General features: G+C 44.6%; 1 protein-coding gene across 2 annotated transcripts; it reads right to left on the reverse strand.

Moving 5' to 3' along the window:
* psma4 (proteasome 20S subunit alpha 4) lies at positions 1-24,624 on the reverse strand. Of its 2 annotated transcripts, none has more exons than XM_080216106.1 (10): positions 24,577-24,624; positions 22,366-22,450; positions 18,451-18,478; positions 16,719-16,761; positions 16,429-16,591; positions 15,388-15,465; positions 13,120-13,208; positions 7,905-8,035; positions 2,797-2,920; positions 1-351 (listed from the first exon to the last, which is right to left on the reverse strand). In XM_080216106.1, the coding sequence occupies exons 3-10, from the start codon at positions 18,451-18,453 to the stop codon at positions 197-199; spliced, it is 786 nt and encodes a 261-aa protein (XP_080072232.1). In that variant the 5' UTR covers positions 18,454-18,478; positions 22,366-22,450; positions 24,577-24,624; the 3' UTR covers positions 1-196. The 2 variants fall into 2 exon arrangements, with proteins under 2 accessions (XP_080072232.1, XP_080072233.1); XM_080216107.1 differs by having other exon boundaries at positions 22,394-22,450; positions 24,577-24,617.
* Positions 24,625-24,821: the final 197 nt, after the last annotated feature.

Genomic DNA, 24,821 nt, shown 5'->3' on the forward strand with positions numbered 1-24,821 from the left:
TTGTCTTTATTCTTTATTGTAAAAACCCATCTGGTAATTTCTAGTGCATATACAATTGATGTGCGAAAGTGTACAAGGTGGTTGGATGATGTCTGGCTCCTCCAACTCTATACTGAAGATTTGCAGTCACCTGGATTTTTAATAAACTTCTATTTTTCACTCAAACACAAACCTGGGCCTCAATCAATCTGCAGTCCTATTTCTCTTTCTCCTTTTGCTCTTTTTCTTTCTTTTCACGCTCAGACTTTGCTTCTTCCTCCTCATGTTGCTTAATCAAAACCTCCACTTCCTTTTGCTTCAGAACCTTAATGCGTGTTTTCCCATTTTCTCTGGTGAGTGTCGCAATTTCCACTGAAGCACAAAGTCAAACATTTCAATTCTAGGGGTTATTTGAATTTCAAAGATTACTCAACAAGCTGGGCAAGGCACTGCCGATAAGAACGGAATAAAACAAATGAAAAAACATCTTCAAATTGTGCCAATTACTTGGTGGGCCAATAAAAATTTTACAGCAGTTACACTGTGGGACAGCAACAAAGCAGCCTTCCTATCCATCCAACTGCGACCTCAAACAGCTGGATGTCAATCTGGACTGTTAGAATGCAACTTGGAAAGGACGACTATTACAGGGGTACAAAGCAAAATACAGGTGGCAATAACATTAGTAACAAAATAAAACTTCAGGTTTCATATTAGTGGGCATCATTTGGAATTTCTGCACAGGTGGAGAGAGAAATTGTCCCCCTGTCATTCTTCAAGGCAAATAAATTTACATCAAGGCAGTTAATGAATAATACCCCTCATTCAAATTGCCATTCTCTGTGTAATATGCAACGTGCAGTTTATCCAACTATGGGCAGCAGGTACAATGTAGAGCTTGGCCCTGTCCTCGGAAGACACTCGTAGGAGGGAGAGTGGTTGGTCATTAGATGCTGGAATCCTGAATGGCTTGTCACCTCTGCAGGTTGTGGCCAGCCAGCTACACGGAGCAAAACTAACTCTGCCCCCCCCACCGCCTCCCCGACATATTTACAATGGAGATGAGGAGATTAAAATGGGGAGGAGAAGTATCTTTTCTCAGGGAGTCATTAATCACTAGGAATTCTCTTCCCCAGAGAGCAGAGGGATCTGCGTGACTGAATACATTCACTATTAGACGACTCGGTGGCACAGTGGTTAGCGCTGCTGCCTCACAGCGCCAGGGAACTGGGTTTGATTCCTGGCTTGGGTCACTGTCTGCGCGGAGTCTGCACATTTTCCCCATGTCTACATGCGTTTCCTCTGGGTGCTCCGGTTTTTTCCCACAGTCTGAAAGATGTGCTGGTTAGGGTGCACTGGCCATGCTAAATTCTCCCTCAGTGGACCTAAACAGGTGCCGGAGTGTGGTGACTAGGGGATTTTCACACTAACTTCATTGCAGCGTTAACATAAGCCCACTTGTGACACTAAAAAATAAATCTTTACTGAGCTAGAGAGAATTGTGATAGACAAAAGGAATCAAGAATTATAGGGGCAGTCTGCAAATTGACTTAAAGCCACAATCAGATTGATCTTGTTGAATGGGGGAGCAGGTTCGAGGGGCCGAATGGCCTACTCCTGCTCCTGTTTCTTTTACTTGTGTTGTGTTTGTGGTTAAAGATGTGCTATTCTCCAAAACAGAGACCTGGAAATCTTTGGCATTCACCCAAGAGCAGATGAGGCCTCTCTTTAATGTCTCACATGAAAGACTGCGCCTCAGACAGTGCAGCACTCCTTCAGTACGACTGCAAAAACAGAAAACCTCAGCAGGTCTGACAGCATCTGAGAGGAGAGAATAGAGCCAACGTTGAGTCTGGATGACCCTTCATCCGAGCGGGTCAGAAATATCTTCTCTCGGGGAGTTGTTAATTGCTGGGAATTCTCTTCCCCAGAAAGCACGGGGGACTCTTTCGTCCTTTTGTCTACCAAACATCTCTCTAGTTCAGTAGTGAATACATTCAGTAATGCTTTGAGGAAGAGTCATCTAGACTCGAAACATTGGTTCTATTCTCTCCCCACTGACGCTGCCGGGATTTCCCAGCATTTCCTGTTTTTGTTTCAGATTCCAGCATTTGTGGTAATTTGCTTTCTTCCCTCAGTATTAGTCAGCCTAGACACTAACAGGAACTCACAAACTACTCAGTTGTTAATCACACTGGGTAATAGGACAGATTAGAATAGGATTTATAAAACCAATCTCACTTTCTGGCTGCAGATATCACTGAATAAAGTTGTGCTTCTGTTTCCCTGATAATATCTCAAGACTTCAGTATAATTATCTGTATATTAAATGTTTTGATCTCTGAAAATGCAAACTAGGGACATAATGAGGCATTGATATTGAGAAATTAAATATCATAGAATCATAGAACCCTACAGTGCAGAAAGAGGCTCTTTGGCCCATCGAGTCTGCACTGAACACAATCCCACCCAGGCCCTACTCCCATATCCCTACATACTATACCCACTAACCTACGCATCCCTGGACACTAAGGGGCAATTTCTTACCATGGCCAATCAACCTAATCCGCACATCTTTGGACTGTGGGAGGAAACCGGAGGAAACCCACGCAGATACGAGGAGAATGTGCAAACTCCACACAGACAGTGACCCGAACCGGAAATCAAACCCAGGACCCTGGAGCTGTGAAGCAGCAGTGCTAACCATTGTGCTACCGTACCACCCGATACCGTTAAACTACAACTTGCAAGCTAAAACCAAACGGGAATAGAAACTTAAAATGCTAAATTCCTCTTCTATGAGCTATGATCTCTTACCTTTCTCAGCCGATAGTTTGCTAACATCCATGGTCTTATTCAACACTTTAATTGCCAACGCGAGTGCCGACTCCAGGGTCATGTCACCTTCTTTGAAATCCTGTTTAAGCATCGATACTGCAGCCTGGAATATTCACAACAACAAAGAAACTCAATTATTGAAAACCTCATCATTCAACGGCTTAAACCTCTTAACTAGTGTATAATAATTTTATTTATTAGTGTCACAAGTAGGCTTACATCACATTGCAATGAAGTTACTGTGAAAATCCCCTAGTCGCCACACTCCGGTGCCCATTCAGATACACTGAGGGAGAATTTGGCATGGCCAATCCACCTAACCAGCATGTTTTTCAGAATGTGGGAAGAAACCGGAACACCCGGAGGAACCCACGCAGATACGAAGAGAACATGCAGGCTCCGCATAGACAGTCACCCAAGCCAGCAGCTGAACCCGGGTCCCTGATGCTGCAGTGCTAACCACTGTGCCACCCATGGTGTGTTTACAATTGATCACCCCAGTGCAAAGTAAAGGTTCCAAGCTGCCCAATGGAAAAACAAATGTTGCATTTACATAGCACCCTTCACAACCACCAGACAATTCACTATTTTGAACTATAGTCATTGTTGTCACATAGGAAACACAGCATGGGTGGCACAGTGGTTAGCACTGCTGCCTCACAATGCCAGGGGCCTGGGTTCGATTCCTGGCTTGGTTCACCTTTTGTGTGGGGTTTACAAGTTCTCCCCGTGTCTGCGTGGGTTTCCTCTGGGTGCTCCAATTTCCTCCTACAGTCTGGAAGATGTGTTGGTTAGGGTGCATTGGCCCTGCTAAATTCTCCCTCAGTGTACCCAAACTGGCACCGGAGTGTGGCGACTAGGGGATTTTCCCACTAACTTCATTGCAGTGTTAATGTAAGCACTAATTAAAAAAAAACACAGCAGCCAATTTACGTACAACAAGCTCCCACCGACACTGTGATAATAACTAGATAATCTGCTTTCTTGCGATGTGACTATATTGAACAGAACACAGGATAACAGATGTGCTTTTCTATAAAATAGAGACATGGAAATCTTTGACATTCACCCGAGGAAGCAGATGAGGCCCCTCTGTTTCACGTGAGAGACTTCACCTCAAGCAGTGCACCACTCCCTCAGTACTAGAGTCAGCCTAGACTTTGTGCTCAGTCTCTGACATGTGACTTGAACCCACAATCAACCGAATTCTGAGGGGAGTGGGCTACACACTGAGCTGTGGCTGACGCACCAAGGCCTGGACTTGTAGATGAACCTGGGGGGCAATGTCCGAAAGAATTGCTTTATTGGGAAGATTCACCCTTTCAACTCTGTTCTTGTGAAGTTAGATGGGATATTTTAATACATTAAAGGAGTTTATAGACCAAATACTGTTGCTGATAATTTTATCATAATTCCTCATGCTTAACTCTTGATCAGCCCCATTTGAAAAATATTCCTTCCCTAGTTAACTATGATGGTGACTGAAGCAGGGGCTGACACCTTCACTGCTTCTGGGACAGCTCAGGTTTCCAGCTCAGACAATCAGCTTCTGCTTACAGAGCAGCAGCACAACTCAAAGTTGCAACCACCCAGTGATGGGACTTCCCAGCAGTGGCCATCGGGTGGTTACCGTTAGTCGTAAACGTAACTGGTCCCCAGGGCACTGAGGCCAAGTAGATGACTGTAACTTGCATTGACTGAGCATCTATTGACAGAGAGAAACATCCCAGCGTGCGCTGCAGCAATGCTAATCAGGCAAAAACAAGCGACAAGGCAGTAATGGCAATAATTAAATGAACTGGCCAATGGTTATATCAGAGGAATTCAGGGAGAAAATCTCAAAGCAGCTGAAGGCGCACTCACTAATAACAAAGTGTGAAGAGCGAGATGGATGCACTGTGTTCTGAAAAAGTTCTAAGGCTGAAGAAGTTTATAAGTATCAGGAGTATTAAATACAGCAATTTCAAACAGAAGGATGAGCATTTTAAACTGGAGGACAGGGTCACAGATCCATAGGATCCGTAGAGTGCAGGAAGAGGTCACTGAGTCTGCACCAACTCTCCAAAAGAGCATCATACTGAGGCCTGCCTCCCCCCGCCCCCCCCACCCCTCCGTATCCCTGTAATCCTGTGGATTTAGCATGGCCAATCCAACTAACCTGCACATCTTTGGAATGTGAGAGGAAACAAGCGCACCCGGAGGAAACCCACACAGACATGGGGAGAACACGCAGACTCCACACAGACAGTGACCCAAGCCGGGAATCAAACCCCGATCTCTGGCACTGTGAAGCAGCAGTGCTAAGCCACCGTGTCACCATGCCATCCACACTAATACTGGGTCAGCAATGAAGGAAGTGACAAGTGAATGCAAGCAGTGAGTTCTGGTGTAGGATTGAGTTTGAAATGGGCTCCTAAGACTCATGGGGATATTACGGGTATAACCATTAAACTCAAGCCTATCAATGAAGCAAAGATGAGTAACCTGGCTGCCTGAGGGAATTGTAAAATGAATCTCTGCAGCATTACTCCCGAATCTGGCTAGGATTTCTTTTATTCACCCCAGGAGTTATCAATATGACAGAGTAGGGAGGGGCGAGTCTGAAATATGTCTTTTACTGAATAGGGGAACTGGAGATGGATCTTTTATTGCCTTTTTGTACTGTTGCGTTGCCTTAACCAAACAAAAAGAACCAAACACTGAAAATGCACAATGATGTTAAGAGAATTTTCTGATTACAGTCTCAGTTAATCTGCAGGAGATCTGGCGGCATCAGTGGAGAGAGAAACAGAGTTAATTCTTCACATTTGTCATCCATTATAGACACAAATGTTAAAGCCTGTTTCTCTCTCCACAGATGCTGCCAGCCCTGCTGAGTTTTGTCGTATTTCCTGTTTCATTTCAGATTTCCAGCAGGATTTTACTTCTGCAGTGCAGGAAAAGCCAAGTGTTGACTCCAGAACATCCGCGTGCCTCATTCACATTCTCCACAAACCAAATGTCCTCATCCAGAATTAAACCATTGAGATCTCACATTCACAGATAGCTAATACCAGACTGAAATCTTGCATTTTACCATAAACCTAATAATTTCCTTTATAAATATTCATGATAAATCAATGAAAATCATAGAGTACAGAATAGGCCCTTTGGCCCATCGAGTCAGTACTGACAAAACTACACTAAATCTAATCCCACTTTCTAACACTTGGCATTTCGATATTTCAATGCTCACCTGTGTATCTTTTTAAAAGTTGTGAGGTTTCTCGCCTCTCAATCTTATACACCTCAATCAGCTCCACCCCTTAGCCTTCCTGCTGAGGAAACGGTAGATGAGGGCAGTGCAGTTGATGTTGTCTACATGGACTTTAGCAAGGCATTTGACAGGGTACCACAAGATAGGTTGTTGCATAAGGTCAAATCTCACGGGATAAAGAGTGAGGTAGCCAACTGGATACAAAATTGACTTGATGAAAGAAAACAGAAACCGGAACACTCGGAGGAGCCCACGCAGAAAAGAACAGAACGTGCAGACTCATCACAGACAGTCACCCAAGCCAGGAATTGAACCCGGGTCTCTGGTGCTGTGAGGCACTGTGCCACTGTGGTTGTAAAGGGTTATTTTTCAAACTGGAGGCTCATGACCAGCAGTGTGCCTCAGGGATTGGTGCTGGGTCCACTGTTACTTGTCATTTATATTAATGATTTGGATGAGAATTTAGGAGGCATGGTTAGTAAGTTTGTAGATGACCCCAAGATTGGTGGCATAGTGGACAGTGAAGAAGGTTGTCTTGGATTTCAATGGGATCTTGATCAATTGAGCCAGTGGGCTGATGAATGGCAGATGGAGTTTAATTTAGATAAATGTGAGGTGATGCATTTTGGTGGATCGAAACAGGGCAGGACTCACTCAGTTAATGGTAGGGCATTGTGGAGAGTTACAGAACAAAGAGATCTAGGGGTACAGGTTTATAGTTCCTTGAAAGTGGAGTCACAGGTGGACATGGTGCTGAAGAAGGCATTCAGCATGCTTGGTTTCATTGGTTAGAACACTGAATACAGAAGTTGGGGCTTCTTTTGAAGTTGCACAGACATTTAGAATACTGTGTATAGTTCTGGCCATCCTATTATAGGAAGAATATTATTAAACTAGAAAGAATGCAAAAAGGATTTATTAGGATGCTACCGGGACTTGATGGTTTGACTTATAAGGAGAAGTTGGATAGACTGGGACGTTTTTCCCTTGAGCATAGGACGCTTAGGAGTGATGTTAGAGAGGTCTATAAAATAATGAGGGACATAGATAGCTAAATAATCAATATCTTTTCCCAAAGGTAGGGAGTCTAAGTCTACAGGAAATAGCTTTAAGGTGAGATGGGAGAGATAAGGGTCCAGTGGGGCAATTTTTTCTCGCAGAGGATGGTGAGTGTCTGGAACGAGCTGCCAGAAGCAGTAATTGAGGCAGGTATAATTTTGTCTTTTAAAAAGCATTTAGACAGTTACATGGGTAAGATGGGTATGGGGGATATGGGCCAAATACCAGCAATTGGGACTAGCTTAATGGTAACAACTAGGCGGCACGGATAAGCTGGGTTGAAGGCCTGTTTCCATGCTGTAAACCTCTATTACTCTACAACCCAAGCTTATTCACCACCACTCCATAGCTCAAATGCTCCATCCAGACAACATCCTGGCGAATCTCTTCTGTACTGGAGGGTGTATCACATCCAATAATGAGGGTGTCCAGAATTGCACACTGTACTCCAGCTAACCAATGTCCTGTACAGTTCCACCATAACCTCACTGCTCTTATAATTGATGCCAGAATTGGTAAAGGCAAGTGCCCCGTATGCCTTAACTATCCTATTAACCTGCCCTGCTGCCTTCAGGGATCTGTGGACAAACACCCCAAGATTCCTCTGCTCCTTTGAGCTTCCTAGTGTCCTGCCATTCATCAAGTACTCCATGTAACTCTTCCGTGTTTTGAATTAGGAATAGTAGGATAACATCATACCTCAGTAAAAGATCAAACCAACGTGCTAATACAGCAGTTACGTCTCTCTGTACTCTATAGTTAAGGTACTTACAGCACTGTTATTCCCGATGCAGGTGGCTTTCCAACCTCCGTAGTTTCCGCTGGGGTCACTCTGATAAAGCTGATAGCCATAGTGTTTGTCCCATCCCATATAGAGCAGTGAAACACCAAAAGGACGCTTTCCTGTCAGAGATTGCCATGAGGAAATCAACAGAAAGTTTGAGGAGTGTATATATTAAAAACCTTCATTCAGTGAACAATCTATCGCAGCTCACAAAAGGCTTCGTGTACAGCAAATTATCCTGAAGCACAGCGATTAGGTGGACAAACATGATAATGATCGTTCACATAGAAAGGGAAAGGCAATGGCCTAGTGGTATTATCGCTAGACTATTAATCCAGAAACTCAGCTAATGTTCTGGGGACCCGCGTTCGAATCCCGTCACGCCAGGTGGTGGAATTTGAAGTCAATTTAAAAAATGTCTAAAATTAAGAATTTACAGATGACCATGACACTGTCGATTGTCAGGAAAACAATGTCCTTTAGGGAAGGAAATCTGCCGTCCTTACCTGGTCTGGACTACATCTGGCTCCAGAGCCACAGAAATGTGGTCGACTCTCAACTGTCCTCGGGCAACGAGGGATGGGGAATAAAATGCTGGCCAGCCAGCGGTGCCCACGTCCCAGGAATGAATAAAAAAAATGAGAGCAAGATGGGGGTAAGGTTCCATACTCAATGGAGCTCCAATGGGATTAAATAGGCTCCTGGGGCCTTTAAATCCAAAAAGCCTGCCTTCAAGAGCAGCTGGGCAATTAGAGGCAGGGGAGGGGTGGACTCTGTGATGGGTGAAAGGAGAAGGGAGAAGTCTTTTGACAGGGGTGCCCTCTGTGGGACTGAATAGGTAGCACTCCACAGGGTATTGCTGGTCTCCCCACATGGTGAGCAGGTCTCATAACAGCAAGAAGGATGAGATCCTTAAGTAACTCTTAACTGACCATTTAAGGTGTCACTAGGCCTCTGGGCAGGAAAGTTGTCCCCGACCTCTCTAACCCTCGGCATAACTGGGACATGGGGAAAGTCAGGAAGATGACAGGGTCCTCAATGTTTCCATTAGTTTATTCTATCCATACGTGGAATGAGTTTTGTTCTCCAGACAACGTGCAGATATGTGCCACCAACAGAAACAAAACAAAAAGGGTGTCATGGTGGCACAGTGATTAACATTGCTGCCTCACAGCACCAGGGCTCAGATTTGATTCCCAGCTTGGGTCACTGTCTGTGCGGAGTTTGCATGTTCTCCCCATGTCCACGTGGGTTTCCTCCGGGTACTCTGATTTCCTCCCACAGTCCAAAGATGTGGCAGTTAGGTGGACTCAGCATGATAAACTGCCCCTTAGTTTCCCAAGATGTATAGGTTAGAGGGATTAGCCATGGGAAATATGTGAGGTTACGGAGATAGGGCCTCAGCAGGATGCTCTATCGAACAGTCGATGGGCCACACAGAATCCCTACAGTGCAGAAGAGGCTATGACAAAGCTACACAGGTGTGGAAGAATAATAAAGAATACCACCACAGCCACTGACACTGTAACAGCAAAATCACCGAAATTAAGTTAATTCAGTTTTAAATTTACCATGGTGGCATTTGAACTCATGGTTTTAAGTTCAGGACCATAACCAGTACACCACCATACACCGAGAAACATCTTAATTTGATTTTATTTATCATTGTCACATGCACTGGGATACAGTGAAAAGTATTGTTTCTATACAGACAAAGCAAACCATTCATAGAGAAGGAGAGAATGAAGAATATAGTGTTACAGTTCTGGCTAAGATCAACTTCGTGTCAGGTAGGTCCTGTTAGCTTTCATATTGTAGCTAGCATTTTCATCATTGAATGGCAATGAAGATTCAAGACAACAAAAGATTCAATTCGATAAGCTAAAAATAGAAAGAGCTAAGGAGGTTGGCCTTTTAAATTGGTAAAAAATGTGGAAAAAGGTGACTTTTTTTTCCAGCTCATTGAATGTTTCCTTTACTTAAAGCTGCCATGAATAACAAGGAAAGCAGCTCAGTCATTTCATCACATCAACAAACAGAATCAGGCAGTGGGCAAGTGTCACTGTCAATTTGGAGAGAAGGTGGCTCTTGCGAACTGGAGGGTGAAGGTCAGAGAGAAAACTGTCCCAAAAAATTCAGTGAATATCGAAGGGGGAAATTACATCTGGGAACTGGTGAAGAGAGAATTCAGGAGGGAGAATGAATGACTGTGGAAATCGTTTCTGTGGAATCTGAGTGAATTTATTCCAGCTACAGTTTTCTTCTGAATTAATGAAGTATATGTTTATGAACTGTGAAATAATAAACCAATTAACCATTATTAAAGTAATTGTGTCTCACAATGCATCCAGACGTGAACTAGGGAGATGCAGTATTTGGAAGTGCTCACGACTTAATTTGCCTTACGAGATAAGGTGGCATGGTGGCACAGTGGTTAGCACTGCTGCCTCTCAGCACCGGGGACTTGGGTTCAATTCTGGCCTCGGGTCACTGTCTGTGTGGAGCTTGCATGTTCTTCCCATGTCTGCGTGGGCTTCCTCCAGGTGCTCCGGACTCCCACGGTCTAAAAATGTGCAGGTTAGGTTGATTGGCCAAGCTAAATTGACGCCAGTGTCGGGGGATTAGCAGGGTAAATATGTGGGATTACACCAATTGGACCTGGGTCAGATTGTGGTTGGTGCAGACTCAATGGGCTGAGTGGCCTCCTTCAGCCCTGTAGGGATCCTATGATTCTACGAACCTCATAAGAACTTTTGTCTTTATTATTTGGAGATTGGGCGAGTAATCTAAAAGTTTTCACAAGATACCCTTAGAGATACCCTTGTGTCAAATATCTTTGGGATCAATCTTCCTTTAATAATTCTACAAAATCAGTTACTGCAGAATGACTCCATCAGTTGCAATAACTGGTCCAAGAACTTTCTTACTAACTGTTACAACATGCCACCCGACTCACCACTTCCCTCCTAAACTCTTCTCCGCACTGCATCCTCTTCCTCCTTGTACACTTCCCTCTCCCAAGCCCTCTCGGTAAACAAGAGAGGAAGCAATGAGAGAGGTTTCTACTGAGCTGCAGGAAAGGCAAGTGCTGGGATAGCTTGAGGCCCTAGGAACAGGAATTGTGGCTTTTTTTTAAACTGATTGATCACGTCAGGCTTGGTTATTGTTCATTAATCTCCTGTCTTAGAGGAGTTTACACAGTAAGAAGTCTCACAACACCAGGTTAAAGTCCAACAGGTTTATTTGGTAGTAAACACCACTAGCTTTCGGAATGCTGTTCCTTCGTCAGGTGAATGGGAGTTCTGATCACAAACAGGGTATATAAAGGCACACAGTTTACAGAATACTGACTGGAATGCGAGTCTTTATAGCTAATCTGCTATTTGATTCTTAAAGGTGCAGACAATGTGAGTGGAGATAGTATTAAGCATAGTTAAAGAGATGAGTATTGTCTCCGGCCAGGACAGTAAGTGAGATGTTGCAAATCCAGGCAAGTCACGGGGGTTACAGATAGTGTGACATGAACCCAAGACCCCAGTTGAGACCATCCTCACGTGTGTGGAACTTGGCTATCAGTCTCTGGTCAGCAGCTCTGCGCTGTCGCATGTCATGAAGGCTGCCTTGGAGAACATTTACCTGAAGATTTGAGACCGAATGCCCGTGACCGCTTAAGTGTTCGCCAGCAGGAAGGGAACAGTCTTGCCTGGTGATTGACGAGTGGTGTTCATCTCACACTTCAGTGGTCATGGACATTTGGCCTCTGATCTTCGGCTAAACGTTCTCCAAGGCAGCCTTCATGACACACGACAGCGCAGAGCCGCTGAGCAGAAACTGACAGCCAAGTTCCGCACACGAGGACAGCCTCAACCAGGATCTTGGGTTCATGTCGCACTATCTGTAACCTCCATAACTTGCCTGAACTTGCAACATCTCACTTACTGTCCTGTCCAGAGACAATACATATCTCTTTAACCTATGCTTAATACTATCTCCACTCACATTGTCTGCACCTTTAAGACTTGAATAGCAGATTAGCTGTAAAGACTCGCATTTTATTCAGTATTCTGTAACTGTGTGCGCCTTTATATGCCCTGTTTGTGATCAGAACTCTCCACTCACCTGACGAAGGAACAGTGTTCCGAAAGCTAGTGGCGTTTACTACCAAATAAACCTGCTGGACTTTAACCTGGTGTTGAGAGACTTGTTACTGTGTTTACCCCAGTCCAACACCAGCATCTCCACATGTAGAGGCATTTCCCAGATCTTTGCTGATGGGCTAGGGTGGCAGTATACCTCATTTAATCATCAGGATCTGCCCAGCTATAACAATTAACATGCGGTGCTTCATGGACAGTTGTGCAGGCACACAGCTTAGAAGGAATACGGTTGTCCACCTCCTGCCTTCTCTTCAGATTCTATGCTCCCCATCTCACCTCCATCTCGATTCCAGGGATAGAATTACATTCTGCTCAATATTCCCGCTGTCGCCCCACAACGTTTCAATGGATAATTTGTACGGGTCAGGTCAGATGTTTTTGCAACAAATCAAACAGAATTATTCACAAATAAGTCACTTGTGTATTGCTGAAAGAGAGACACACTGTTGAAGCTTTTCACTGTACACTCATCAGAACAGATGCAAGAATATCAAATTTCAACAATTTATACTGCATAAGAGCTGGCTGTGAAGTTGCCATGGAGAGTGAACCAGACAGGTTATCCCACAAACTTGTTTCAAATCATAAAGATTTGACTCTGGTTAGTTGAAGAGTTGTCTTGGAGAATGCACCAGGGAACAGTCCCCTACCACCACTCTCTGCTAAACGCAGAACAGTGACAGACAGTTGATTTAAATTCATTAGAGTAACAGGGCAGCTTGCAACTGGTGGTCCAGATTGTCTTACTGAGAAGAATGTGCAAAATATTCACAGCTACAAACAATGACGTGGGAAGTTATGGAGAGAGCGCTAGTCTACAAGTGTCCCAAGGGGGAGTCAGGTTTTATAAACGGTTATATCTTAAGTAGTCTTTAATTTCAAGATGAAACGAGGATTTGGGGGCTTAGACATAGTTAATCAGAATTTCTACCTGGATATAAGGCCTGCGTGATTCACGTTATCATGGCGATGTCCTGCAACCTTAAGTTTGATGGTCACATTATCATTCACACATTTGTTTTAAAACATATTTTATTGTGACTTACCTCCGAACTGCGTGTAAGCTTGCTTAATATCGCAGAGTGTTGTAACCAACTGCTCACACGGGATCGGTTCTTGGTACTGAAGGAGATATCTGTGAATATAAAAGGAAACAATGATTGCAATCTGGACACTTGCAGGGGGATTTCTACTCTTCATTATTTAGTTTAAGTGGGTGTAAAGAAATGCTAACAGTCCTGCAATGTTTTTAAATGTGGAATTGAGAAGTTCATTCTTTAAGAGAAAGTCACATCTATATGCTTGATGTAAAATTATAAAAGGACGGTCCAAGCTGGGGCATTCTCATCTCCAGGACCCTGAACCTACTTCAGGTCACGCTAGGAAGAATATGCAGAGCACACTAAACTGAAGCTTCTTTATCCATTCATGCTTAGGGATGTGGCCTTTGTTTATGACCCATCACTATTCACTTGAGCAGTGAGCTACCTTCTTGAACTGGTACAGCTCAAGTGGTGAACATGGTCCAACAATGTTCCAGAGGGATTTCCAACATTCTGACACTGCAATGCTAACTTAATCACAGAATCTCTAAAGTGCAGGAGGCCATTTGGCCCACTGAGTCTGTACCAACTACAATCCCACCCACGTTCTATTCTCGTAACCCCTCATATTAGGGTCAGTTTAGCATGGCCAATCAACCTCACCCACACATCTTTGGACTGAGAGAGGAAACTGGAGCACCCGGAGAAAACCCACGCAGACACCGGGAGAACGTGCAAACTCTACACAGACAGTAACCCCAGGCTGGAATTGAACTGGGGTTCCTGGCACTGTGAGGCATGATGTGGAGATACCGGTGTTGATCTGGGGTAAGCTGTGAGGCAGCAGTGCTAACCACTGTGCCACCGGGGGCTGTATTTCCAATCTTGGGGTTGGGTGGGTATCATAGTGGTGAGTTTGCTGTTCGAGTAATCCATGAATTCAAATCCCAACATGGCAGCCTGGGGAATTCACATTCAGTTAATTAAATCTGAAATAAAAGCTAGTCTCGAAGATGGTGACCGTGGGATTATCAGTAAAGCCCGTTTGACTCACCACTGTTTTTTTGGGAAGGAAACTGGGTTAACCACAGCAATGCGCACGATTCTTAACTTCCCTCTGAAATGATTCAGCAAGCTACTATGCTGTACAAGAATATCAATAAATACTGGCTGTGCCAACCAATCCTGCATTCCATTAACAAAGAGAGATTCAGGATAGTTGGTACACTGTTTCCATGCAGATGATTACCTTGTCCTGCTAGGTTTATTTTACTAGTGTCACAAGACTTACATTAACACTACAATGAAGTTACTGTGAAAATCTCCTAGTTGTCACAGTCTGGCCCCTGTTCAGGTACACCGAGGGAGAATTTAACATGGTCAATGCACTCTAATCAGCTCGTCTTTCAGACTGTGGGAGGAAACTCATGCAGACACAGGAAAAGACTGCAGACTCCGCACAGCCAGTGACCCAAGCCAGGAATCAAACCCGGATCCTGGCGCTGTGACGCAGCAGTACTAACCATTGTGCCACCCACAGGTGTTGGAAACTGTGGGTTTGGGAAGTTCTGGTAAATCTGTGATGCTTTGCATCCTGTCGATTGTGTACACTGTGGACATTGTACATGGCCTCATGGCACTGACTCCACATACTAAATCTACTCAGGAGCCAAGAACCTGCAGCTTTACTTAAAAGTTGACAAAGTTGGCCTCTGCAGTAGGCATTCGGGAAGTTGGTGTTAAGGCATATTGCTGTGGTGGAGCAGCAAGAAGTTCTACTCTCAATAGACCTCACAACGGACTTGCTAAGGGGTTTACTTCCTATCAACATTAGGCACCAGGAACTCAGCACCAACAACCTGCAGCTGGAGAACTATCAGTTTGTCACTAGAGGGAAAATGAAGGATTGCGGATGCTTTGACTGAGACAGGGCTGTGATTACTGATGGAGATATCCTAGAACAGTTCCCACTGTGGATCCTGCAAGCAGCAGTTTGGCATCGAACAATTAAAACATTCTGAAATTCCAAACTCGAGTGCGAAAAGAAAGTCAGGGTGATGTGGGACTTGGACCTGACACCGTTTCCATGCAGATGATGCCCTTGTCCTACTATAAGTAGACTTACATTGACACTGTAATGAAGTTTCTGTGAAAATCTCCTAGTCGCCACACTCTGGTGCATGTTCGGGTACACTGAGGGAGAATTTAGCATGGCCAATTCACCTAACCAGTCAGAGGGAAAGCTCATTCAAAACTAGTGGATTATCTTACCTCTGGGCAATTAACCGCAGTTCATTTGTAAGGACATTGGCATCAGATGTTATTCCTGCGACGCTACAAGCCATATCACTGAGAAAGATTACCAAAAGTGGTCAAGTTAATTTACATCCTTACACAAGGCTTTCAGTACTAATGTTTAACAAACATTTACACATACAAGTAAAACTGCCTGTGTCAAAATAATATAGAAAATTCTACTGTTAATGGTCATTTTCTGTTGAAATCACTTCTCGGTAAACTAGTTAAATTAATCACACAAGTTATGTGAGGACACAGCAATCGCAGACTCTAACCAGAGACAGCTAACTCCCTCTCGTGGCTGCTTGCTGCACAGAATATCAAACCATTCAGCTTCCGCTTCATTCAATTGCTCACATATGATCTGATCCTCAAACCCCTTTCCATCCAGATTTCATAGAATGAATCACACAATCCCTATAGTGCTGAAGGAAGCCATTTGGCCCATCAAGTCTGCACTGACTTTCTGACAGAGATCTTACCCAGGCCTCTCCCCGCCCTTTTCCCGTAACCCTACACATTTCCCAAGGCTAAACCATCTAATCTTTGGACACTAAGGGGCAATTTAGCACGGCCAATCCGCCTGACCCGCACATCTTCTGGAGTGTGGGAGGAAACCAGAGCACCTGGAGGAAACACGGGGAGAATGTGCAGATCCCACACAAATAGTGGTCCGAGATTGGAATCAAATAAGGGTCTCTGGTGCTGTGAGGCAGCAGTGCTAAAACTGGGGCATCCTGAACAGGTCTCCTATTTTAAAGAATACGTCCCCTTGTTCTGGCAACCCCCACAATATAATTTATATTAAAATATAATTTATAATAAAATATAATTTCTCCTTACCAAAGCTTTTTAACCATCTTTCACAATCTGATCACGACCACCCCCACCCAATCTTCTAAGCTCAAGGGAGTACAAACCCAACTGACCTCATTTGAAAATCATATGGCTAATGTTAACTCAGGTTGGCCAGATAGAAGCCCAATAGACTTATGGATCAGAGTTTACACGTACTCGTTCAGTTTATAGATTTTTTCAGAGAAGAAAACTTCATCCAGTAGCTTGTGAATGTTACGTCTCTCTGCAGCCAGTAAAACACCGTCGTTTGCTAAGATTCCCAGGCAGGTTCCAGCGTGACCAATGGCTTCCATGGCATATTCAACCTGGTACAGCCTTCCTGTTATATCATGAAAAAGAAACGTTTGTACTTGAATGACATACAGCACAGTTGAACAGCAAGGATACAAAGCACACCCACTAAAACAGTCAGAGCCTTAGGAGGCCATCACTCACAGAACCCTCACCTTCTGGCGAGAATATGGTCGTCCGCGAGTCATATCTTCGAGACTACAAAGGCAGACAAAATAAGAATTAGTCTTACACGTTATATTTTAACCACCCTTCTCCCCTCACAAACATCGGTTACCTTCTTCTTTGAGGATTCGCCCCAATGTTGAGGCACCTACATCCAGACCACTCAATTGAGGATAGAATCCATAGAATCCCACAGTGCAGAAGGTGGCCAGTCGGCCCATTGAGTTTGCACTGACCACAATCCCACCAGGCCATATTCTCATAACCCTTCACATTTACCCTGCAATGCCCCTGACACCAAGGGACAATTTAGCATGGCCAATCCAACTAACCCGCACATCTTTGGACTATGGGAGGAAACCGGAGCACCCAGAAGAACCCCACACAAACATGGGGAGAATGTGCAAATTGCACACAGATAGAGGCCAGAGGCCGGAATTAAACCTGTGCAGTCCCAGAAATCACCTCCTCTCATTGTAGGAAAGAGAGGTTATTTTATCAGGATACTGATGATGAGGAACTTGATATGTTAGGAATAAAACCAAAAAAAAAGGCATTGAGCTCTAGGTGTTAGGTGGTACAGTGATTAGTACTGCTGCTCCACAGCACCAGGGTCCTGAGTTCAATTCCTGGCTTGGGTCATTGTCTGTGTGCAGTTTGCACTCTGTGTCTGTGTGGATTTCCTCTCGGTGCTCCGGTTTCCTCCCACAGCCCAAAGATGTGCAGGTTAGGTGGATTGGCCATACTAAATTGCCCCTTACTGACAGGGGGACTAGTTAGGGTAAATGATCGGGTTACGTAGATAGGGCCTGGGTGGAATTGTGGTCAGTGTGGACCGAATGGCCTCATTCTGCACTGTAGGAATTTATGATTTTATGAACATGCAGCAACTCAACACGAGCAATATGGGTAACTATTTCCAGGACTTTTTTTTTAATTCATTCGTGGGACATGGGCACCGCTGGCTGGCCAGCATTTATTGCCCATCCTGAGCTGCCTTTGGAGAAAAGTTGAGAGTCAACCACATTGCTGTGGCTCGGGAGTCACACGTAGGACAGATCAGGTAAGGATGGCAGATTTCCTTCCCTAAAGGACATTAGTGAACCAGATGGGTTTTTCCGACAATCGACAATGGTTTCATGGTCATCAGTAGATTCTTAATACCAGGTTTTTTTTTAATTGAATTCAAATTCTAACTGTATTTTCAGTAAGTAGTTTTATTATAGTCTGAGTTCCTTTGATCACTATACCTCTGCTTCCACTCTAACCTCCTTGACTACACTGGAGAGTCAGTGATGTAGTGGTAATGTCACAGGACTAGTAAACCAGAGGACTGGGCTAATGTTTTCAGAACACTGGTTCAAATCCCACCTAGGTGGAATTTAAATTCAACTAATAATTCTGGAGCTGAACATTAATCTTGATATCGTGACAATCGATTGTTGTAAAATCCAAAGGAATCTGCCGTCTTTATCTGGTCTGGCCTACATCCGACTCCAGACACAAAGCAATGTGGTTGACTCTTAACTGTCCTCTGAAATGTCTTAGCTGGCCATTCAGCTTGGGGGCAATTAGGGATCGGCAACAAATGCTGCCTTTATCACTGACACTCACAGCCCATGAAAGAATTAGAAAACAACCAACAAGCTTGAATACAGTAAATACATGCTCCTGTTAAAGTCAAATTTAAGTTTTTGTGCAATTAAAATCTCAGTTACTCACCATTGTGTTCTGAAGTTAGATCAAAAATCTGGGAACAGAGAAAGGAATTAGTTAATGCCTGCGATACTCTGCTGAACAAGACTGACAGTATCTGTCCCAAACATCTTCTTAATACTGACAACACAGGCAAGCTTTAATCAAGCACTCAGACAGAATAGCTTGCAACCAGAAGGTCGACACAGATGAAGGGGATCATTTGGCTCATCCATAAGGAACAGCTAAGTAACAAAGCAGAGTTTGAGGAGTGGAACCAGTATTAACATGCACATCTCAGTCAATGTGACTTGTAACTCAAAGATGTTGAAATTTGAGAATACAATGAATCAAGTGGCCATTTGATGGCATTTATTTTTAACTTTTTCCTATATCAACAAAGACAGACACACACAAACATACACTTTCTACAATTATCACCCACACTGAGGTAGGTAGCAGTAGAATTTCTCCGATATGAAGACTTAGTTAGCCCCAGTTTAGCCCTTCAAACCCACCCACGTTAAGAGTTAAAATTGGGCCTCAAAAGTTGGTCAAATGATGTGTTACAGATATGGAGGGACTGCAAATCTCCTTCCCTGAGATTATCAAATACAAAAGATGCTAACTATTCGAATATGTATTTACATTCCATTGGCACAATGTCACTTCCAGCATATTCTAAAGGAAAATTTTGCACAGAAAATCAACAATATATTAGTTAACCTGTAATTAGAATGAATTTTTAAATAATGACAGATTTGATTAGCCTAAGGCACAAGTTTCACTTAATTGAGAAGAAAGGTCAGCTTTCTGTGTCCTCAGAATGGTCCTTGCACAGGGCTGGGCAAACCTCACAACTGGAGGGCCACGTCTGGGGATGGAGATTTAACCGAAGATGGTATACTTCATTTTAATTGAGGCACTACCAAGTGCATTTGTAATCCATTCCACATCTATTAGGAAACTTGTTTCGAATTTTTACAAGGCCTAAAACCACAAAAGCGTCACTTTCTATTATGTTTTTTTCTCGAAGCTGTTCATCTTGCGCTCATCAGGACATTCACAAGAATATCAACATCAGGAGAAATCAACAAATTTAGATCATATGAGAAGAGAGTGCCTATTGGTTGGCAAGTGGACTCTGATGTGGAGAGAAACTCTCATGGAGAACGCACCAGTTGATAGACTGAAAGTTAACTGACAAGCATAGTTTGAAATTTAAACCAGGGAGCTTGACTCCGATTGATGATCAAGGCATTTCACTGAGGAATGAACCAGTGAACGGCTGACACTTATTTTGTTTAGCTGAAACAGGTGCAATGTGTATACAAGTTCTTTCTGTCTGCAAAGAACAGGATTCCTGTGTATTAATATATGTAGCTTCCAGTACATACAAATGCACCACAATGCAAGCCTGACCGATAATCTTAAATTGATTATCAGTGTGATTGTTAGCACAAAGTGGATTATTTAGCAAATGCTGCCCAATCACAGAGTTTCATCTAATCCCGGACACTGCATTTTAAATTTTGCAAGCATGACCTGGTTGGTCCATGCACAGTGGAAGGGACATGCTATTTGATATTATGAGCTATCTTTTGCCTACATAGCTGGCATCACAGTGGCACACAAATTCATACATGTAATCCATCTGTGCGATAGGCAGAATGTCTTTTCAGCGTGATGACAGCATTCTGTTAGTGGAGAATATTTGTGTTGTTACCGCATAGTAATAGCGAGAAACAGCTAGAGAGAGACAGGTTGTTCTCCCAGGGTAGTGTAAGATAGGCTGGGCCCTTCTCAGCGCTGAAGGTGACAGCCTGAGGCCCATTCACAAGCTTGCACGATATGTACCACAAAATGATATGATCTGGTTAGTTATCATCTCGCAGGATGCTTTCCAAACACCCTATTTCAGCATCAAGCTTAGGGTGACAAATGGCCTTGGCCTCACTTATGAAGCTGCCAATCTTGTAACATGTGGAACTGTCAGAATCCCAAAGTGCATATTGACTGATGAAAGTAGGCATTCACCATCCTTCTGGTAAAAATCAAAACCTTCACCATCTCTGACAGAAACAGAATTTGCTTTTCCAATTCTAGTTTGCCACAGTGTAATGAATCTGTGAGATGCCCATCTCAAAATGGTCTTTGATAAAGAGAATCACATTATAACGAAAACACACACAATGGTCTGATCTAATCAGGTGCAGCAGGTGGTCAGGAAGGCGAATGGGATGCTGGCCTTCATAGCGAGGGGGATTGAATATAAAAGTAGGGAGGTCTTGCTGCAGCTGTATAGGGCATTGGTGAGGCCGCAGCTGGAGTACAGTGTGCAGTTTTGGGCGCCGCACCTGCGCAAGGATATTTTGGCCCTGGAGGGAGTGCAGAGGAGGTTTACTAGGCTGATACCGGAGTTGAGGGGATTGAGCTATGAGGAGAGGCTGAATAAACTAGGCTTGTACTCGTTAGAGTTTAGAAGAATGAGGGGAGATCTCATTGAGACGTATAAGATGATGAATGGGATGGATAGGATAGAGGTGGAGAGACTCTTCCCGCTCAAAAAAGACAGTAGGACTAGGGGGCACAGCCTCAAGATAAAGGGGAGGCGGTTTAGAACGGAGTTGAGGAGGAACTTCTTCACTCAAAGGGTGGTGAATCTCTGGAATTCTCTGCCCGTTGAAGTGGTGGAGGCTGCCTCACTAAATATTTTTAAGAAGCGGGTTGATGGGTTCTTGATAAGAGAGGGGATTAAGGGTTATGGGGAGAGGGCGGGAAAGTGGAACTGAGCCACAACAGATCAGCCATGATCTTATTGAATGGCGGGGCAGGCTCGAAGGGCTTGATGGCCTACTCCTGCTCCTATTTCTTATGTTTTCTTATGTTCTTAATATTAGAATTTAAGGGTATTTAAAACTGCTTGCTGAATTTTGGAAAATTTGGTAACTATTTAATACTACTAAACTACAGTATTTATAGACCTCATGTCAATTGGACTTTTAAAAAATTCTACATGGGATGTGGGTGTCGCTGGCTGGGCCAGCATTTATTGCCCGTCCCTAACTGCCCTTGCACTCAGTGGCTTGTTATAGACTTCTTCAGAGGGCACTTAAGAGTCAATCACATCACTGTAGGTCTGGAGTCACAGGACATTGAAGGATTTTGATAAATCAGATGGGTTTTTATGACAATTGACAATGGTTTCATGGTCTTCATTAGACTTTTAGTTGCAGATTTTTATTGAATTTAATTTTCGCTATCTGCCATGGTGGGATTTGAGCCTGGATCCCAGATCTTGCTTTGGATTACTAGTCCAGTGACAATACCACTGCACTTCCTTATCTGTTATGAAGATAGTGACCACGTGGCCTAACACAGGCAGCTGCAAAGGGCTACATGAGAGCTTTGTTAGATTTCAGGGCTTTTTCCACCAATAGCAACTAGTGACTAGACAGCAACTTGGAACATTGGGCCCCTCAGAGGACAACATTCCCAGGATAAATGTAATCAGGGAGATATTTTGTTGGAATGCAGAATAAAAAGTCCAAGGATCGGAGCAGAGTTTTGGGAATTAGAGGATGTGTGTGTGAATCATGACAGCTTGCAGGGATTAGTATAAGTCTGGGATATTATCCAGGGAAGCGGTGGCAGGGAAAGAAGCTGCTTACCCTGCCCGTTGAAGCTGTACTCCAAACAATGAAGTTTTGCCAGCACAGAGCAGACCAGGATTGGTAACAGCCAGAAGCTCAGGGGACTGGGTTGGAACTGTAGTACAATAGGGAGTGCACTCAAAAATTATTCACCCTTTCTCCATCTCATTTGGGACCCTAAGTAGGAGAAGCTGCCAGACTTTGAACTGTGAGGATTTACTAGACAAAGATACAATCCCAAAGACTAAAGGAATGTTATCTCGGAGTGCCCAAGCATTGACAAGCTTACTTGAAACTATTTCCGATGGCCAACCGACCTCCTGAAGTGACTGCAGCCAGAGTAAAATTTTCCTCTTGATAAAGTTTTCCCAATCCTGTAATGGTATGAAAATCAAATATTCCTGTTCACCAAAACGGTAGATCTAGACATCAATGTGAACTGACATTTGGGACAAAGGAAAAATCCATTGCAATTGTTGCAGTAATGTCTCGATCTGACAATTTGAGACCATATTTATGACAGACAGAGTAACAGCGCTAACACTAAGACCAGTATGATTTTTCCTCGGAACCAGTCCTGAAGTGACATTAAACCTGAGGTGTTAACTCTTTTGCAGGACTCTGTTTTTTTTCAATTCTCCAGTATCTGCAATATTTTGCTTTTATTACCATACTTATGATGCATCTGGAGAAGGCGCACATGAGTGTTACTGTGCATCAGTGGTGGAGGGATTGAATGTTTGTGGAAGGGGTACCAATCAAGCGGTTGCTTTGTCCTGGACAGTGTCCAACTTTGAGTGTTGTTGCAGCTGCACTCATCCAGGCAAGTGGGAAGTATTTATCCCTTGTAAATGATGGACAGGCTTTGGGGAGTCAGGAGGTGAGTTACTCACCACAGGACTCCTAGCCTCTGACCTTCTCTTGCAGCCACAGTATTTATATGGCCAGTCCAGTTCAATTTCTGGTCATTGGCAACTCCCCAGAATATTGGTAGTGGGGAATTCAGTCTGGTAATGCCACTGAATGTTGGGGGGCAGGTCAGAAAACTGTAAGAACTAGGAGCAGAAATAGGCCATTCAGCCCATCGAATTTGCTCCATCATTCAATTACAGCTGATAAGTTTCTCAACCCCATTCTCCTGCCTTTTCTCCATAACCTTTGATTCCCTCAATCAAGAACCTATCTATCTCTCTCTTAAATACATTCAATGACCTGTCCTCCTCTGTGGTAATGAATTCCACAGATTCACCACCCTCTGGCTGAAGAAATTCCTCATCTCAGTTCTAAAGGGCCGCCCTTTACTCTGAGACTGTGCCCTTGGATCTGAGTCTCCCCCACTAATGGAAACATCTTCCCCATGTATACTCTACACAGGCCTTTCAGTCATTCTGTAGGATTCAATGAGATCTCCACTTAACCTTCTAAATTCCATCAAGTACAGACCCAGAGTCCTCAAACGATCCTCATATATCAAGCTTTTCATTCCCAGGATCACTCTGGTGAACCTCCTCTGGATCCCCTCCTGGTCCAGGACACCATTCCTTAGATATGGAGCCCAAAATTGCTCACAATACTCCAAATGGGGTCTCCCCAGAGCCTTATAAAGCCTAAGCAGCGCATGGCCTACTCCTGCTCCTATTTCTTATGTTCTTATTATCCCTGCCTTTATATTCTAATCCTCTCAGAATGAATGTTAACATTGTATTTGCCTTCCTAACTAGGTGGCACAGTAGTTAGCACTGCCTCCTCCCAATGCCAGGGATCTGGGTTTGATTCCCAGTTTCAGTCACTGTCTGTGCGGACTGTACACATTCTCCCCATGTCTGCGCGCTCTGGTTTCCTCCCACATTCTGAAAGATGCGCTGGTCAGAATGCATTGGCCGCACTAAATTCTCCCTCAGTGCAGGCACTGGAGTGTGGTGACTAGGGGATTTTCACAATAACTTCATTGCAGTGTTAATGTAAACCTTCTTGTGACACTAATAAATAAACTTTAAATTGCCAATGCAAGGGAGATACGGGGGGGACAGAGACTGAATTCAATGGGAAGACACTCCATCCTCCTCCTGCCTCCCCTACCCCCACTTCCACCCCCGGGCCTCCAGCCTCCCCCTCCCCCGGGCCGCGGCGCCACGAAGCGAAAGTGAAACCAGCGGCAGTGACTCGGGGATTTTCCTGCCTTCAGGCCGGGAACCCGAGCCCCGGCTCCGGCCGCTTCACAAGCCCGCCCGGGGGGCGAGGCCTGGGCGCTGCGGCCTCGGGGCCTGGCCCCGGGGGCACTCACCGGCCCGGGGCCCCGCGGTGAGGAGGAGGCGGCAGCGACGGGCCCAGCGAGACCGGGCCTGAGCTGCCGGGGCTCACAGAGCCGCACCGGGGCGTGGGGGGGGGGAAGCCGGGCCCCGGGCTAGGCTCAGGCCGCGGCCCTCCGAAGGCCTCCCCCCGCCGGTCCCGGTGCCGCTCCCCGGGTCTCCCTCTCCCTCAGCCCCGGTGTCTCTCTCACCCGCCGCTCCGGCTCCACCGCTGCTCCCGGGCCCAGTTCCCAACAGCCGACGAGACGCCGATCGCGGTCAAGAGCGGCCCGCGACCGCGTTCGATCTCTGCAGCGCCACCCAGCGGCCGGGAGGATGCAGCCCTTCAGCAGCTTAAAGACCAATAAATGGGGCTGGGAGATTGAAAGAGAATCCCTACAGTGCATCAAGAGGCTATTCAGCCCATCAAGCCTGCACTGACACCAATCCCACCCAG

Source organism: Carcharhinus amblyrhynchos, chromosome 32 (genome assembly GCF_965287045.1).
Source record: "Carcharhinus amblyrhynchos chromosome 32, sCarAmb.v2.hapA, whole genome shotgun sequence".
Lineage (NCBI taxonomy): Eukaryota > Metazoa > Chordata > Chondrichthyes > Carcharhiniformes > Carcharhinidae > Carcharhinus > Carcharhinus amblyrhynchos.

What these genes read in the sequence shown, in the direction of transcription:
- psma4 (XM_080216106.1), bottom strand. An exon ending in CTGCGGTTAATTGCCCAGAG is followed by an intron (nt 13,209 to 15,387) that starts GTAAGATAATCC and finishes TTATATTCACAG; the next exon opens with ATATCTCCTTCAGTACCAAG. An exon ending in GCATCGGGAATAACAGTGCT is followed by an intron (nt 2,921 to 7,904) that starts GTAAGTACCTTA and finishes TGAATATTCCAG; the next exon opens with GCTGCAGTATCGATGCTTAA.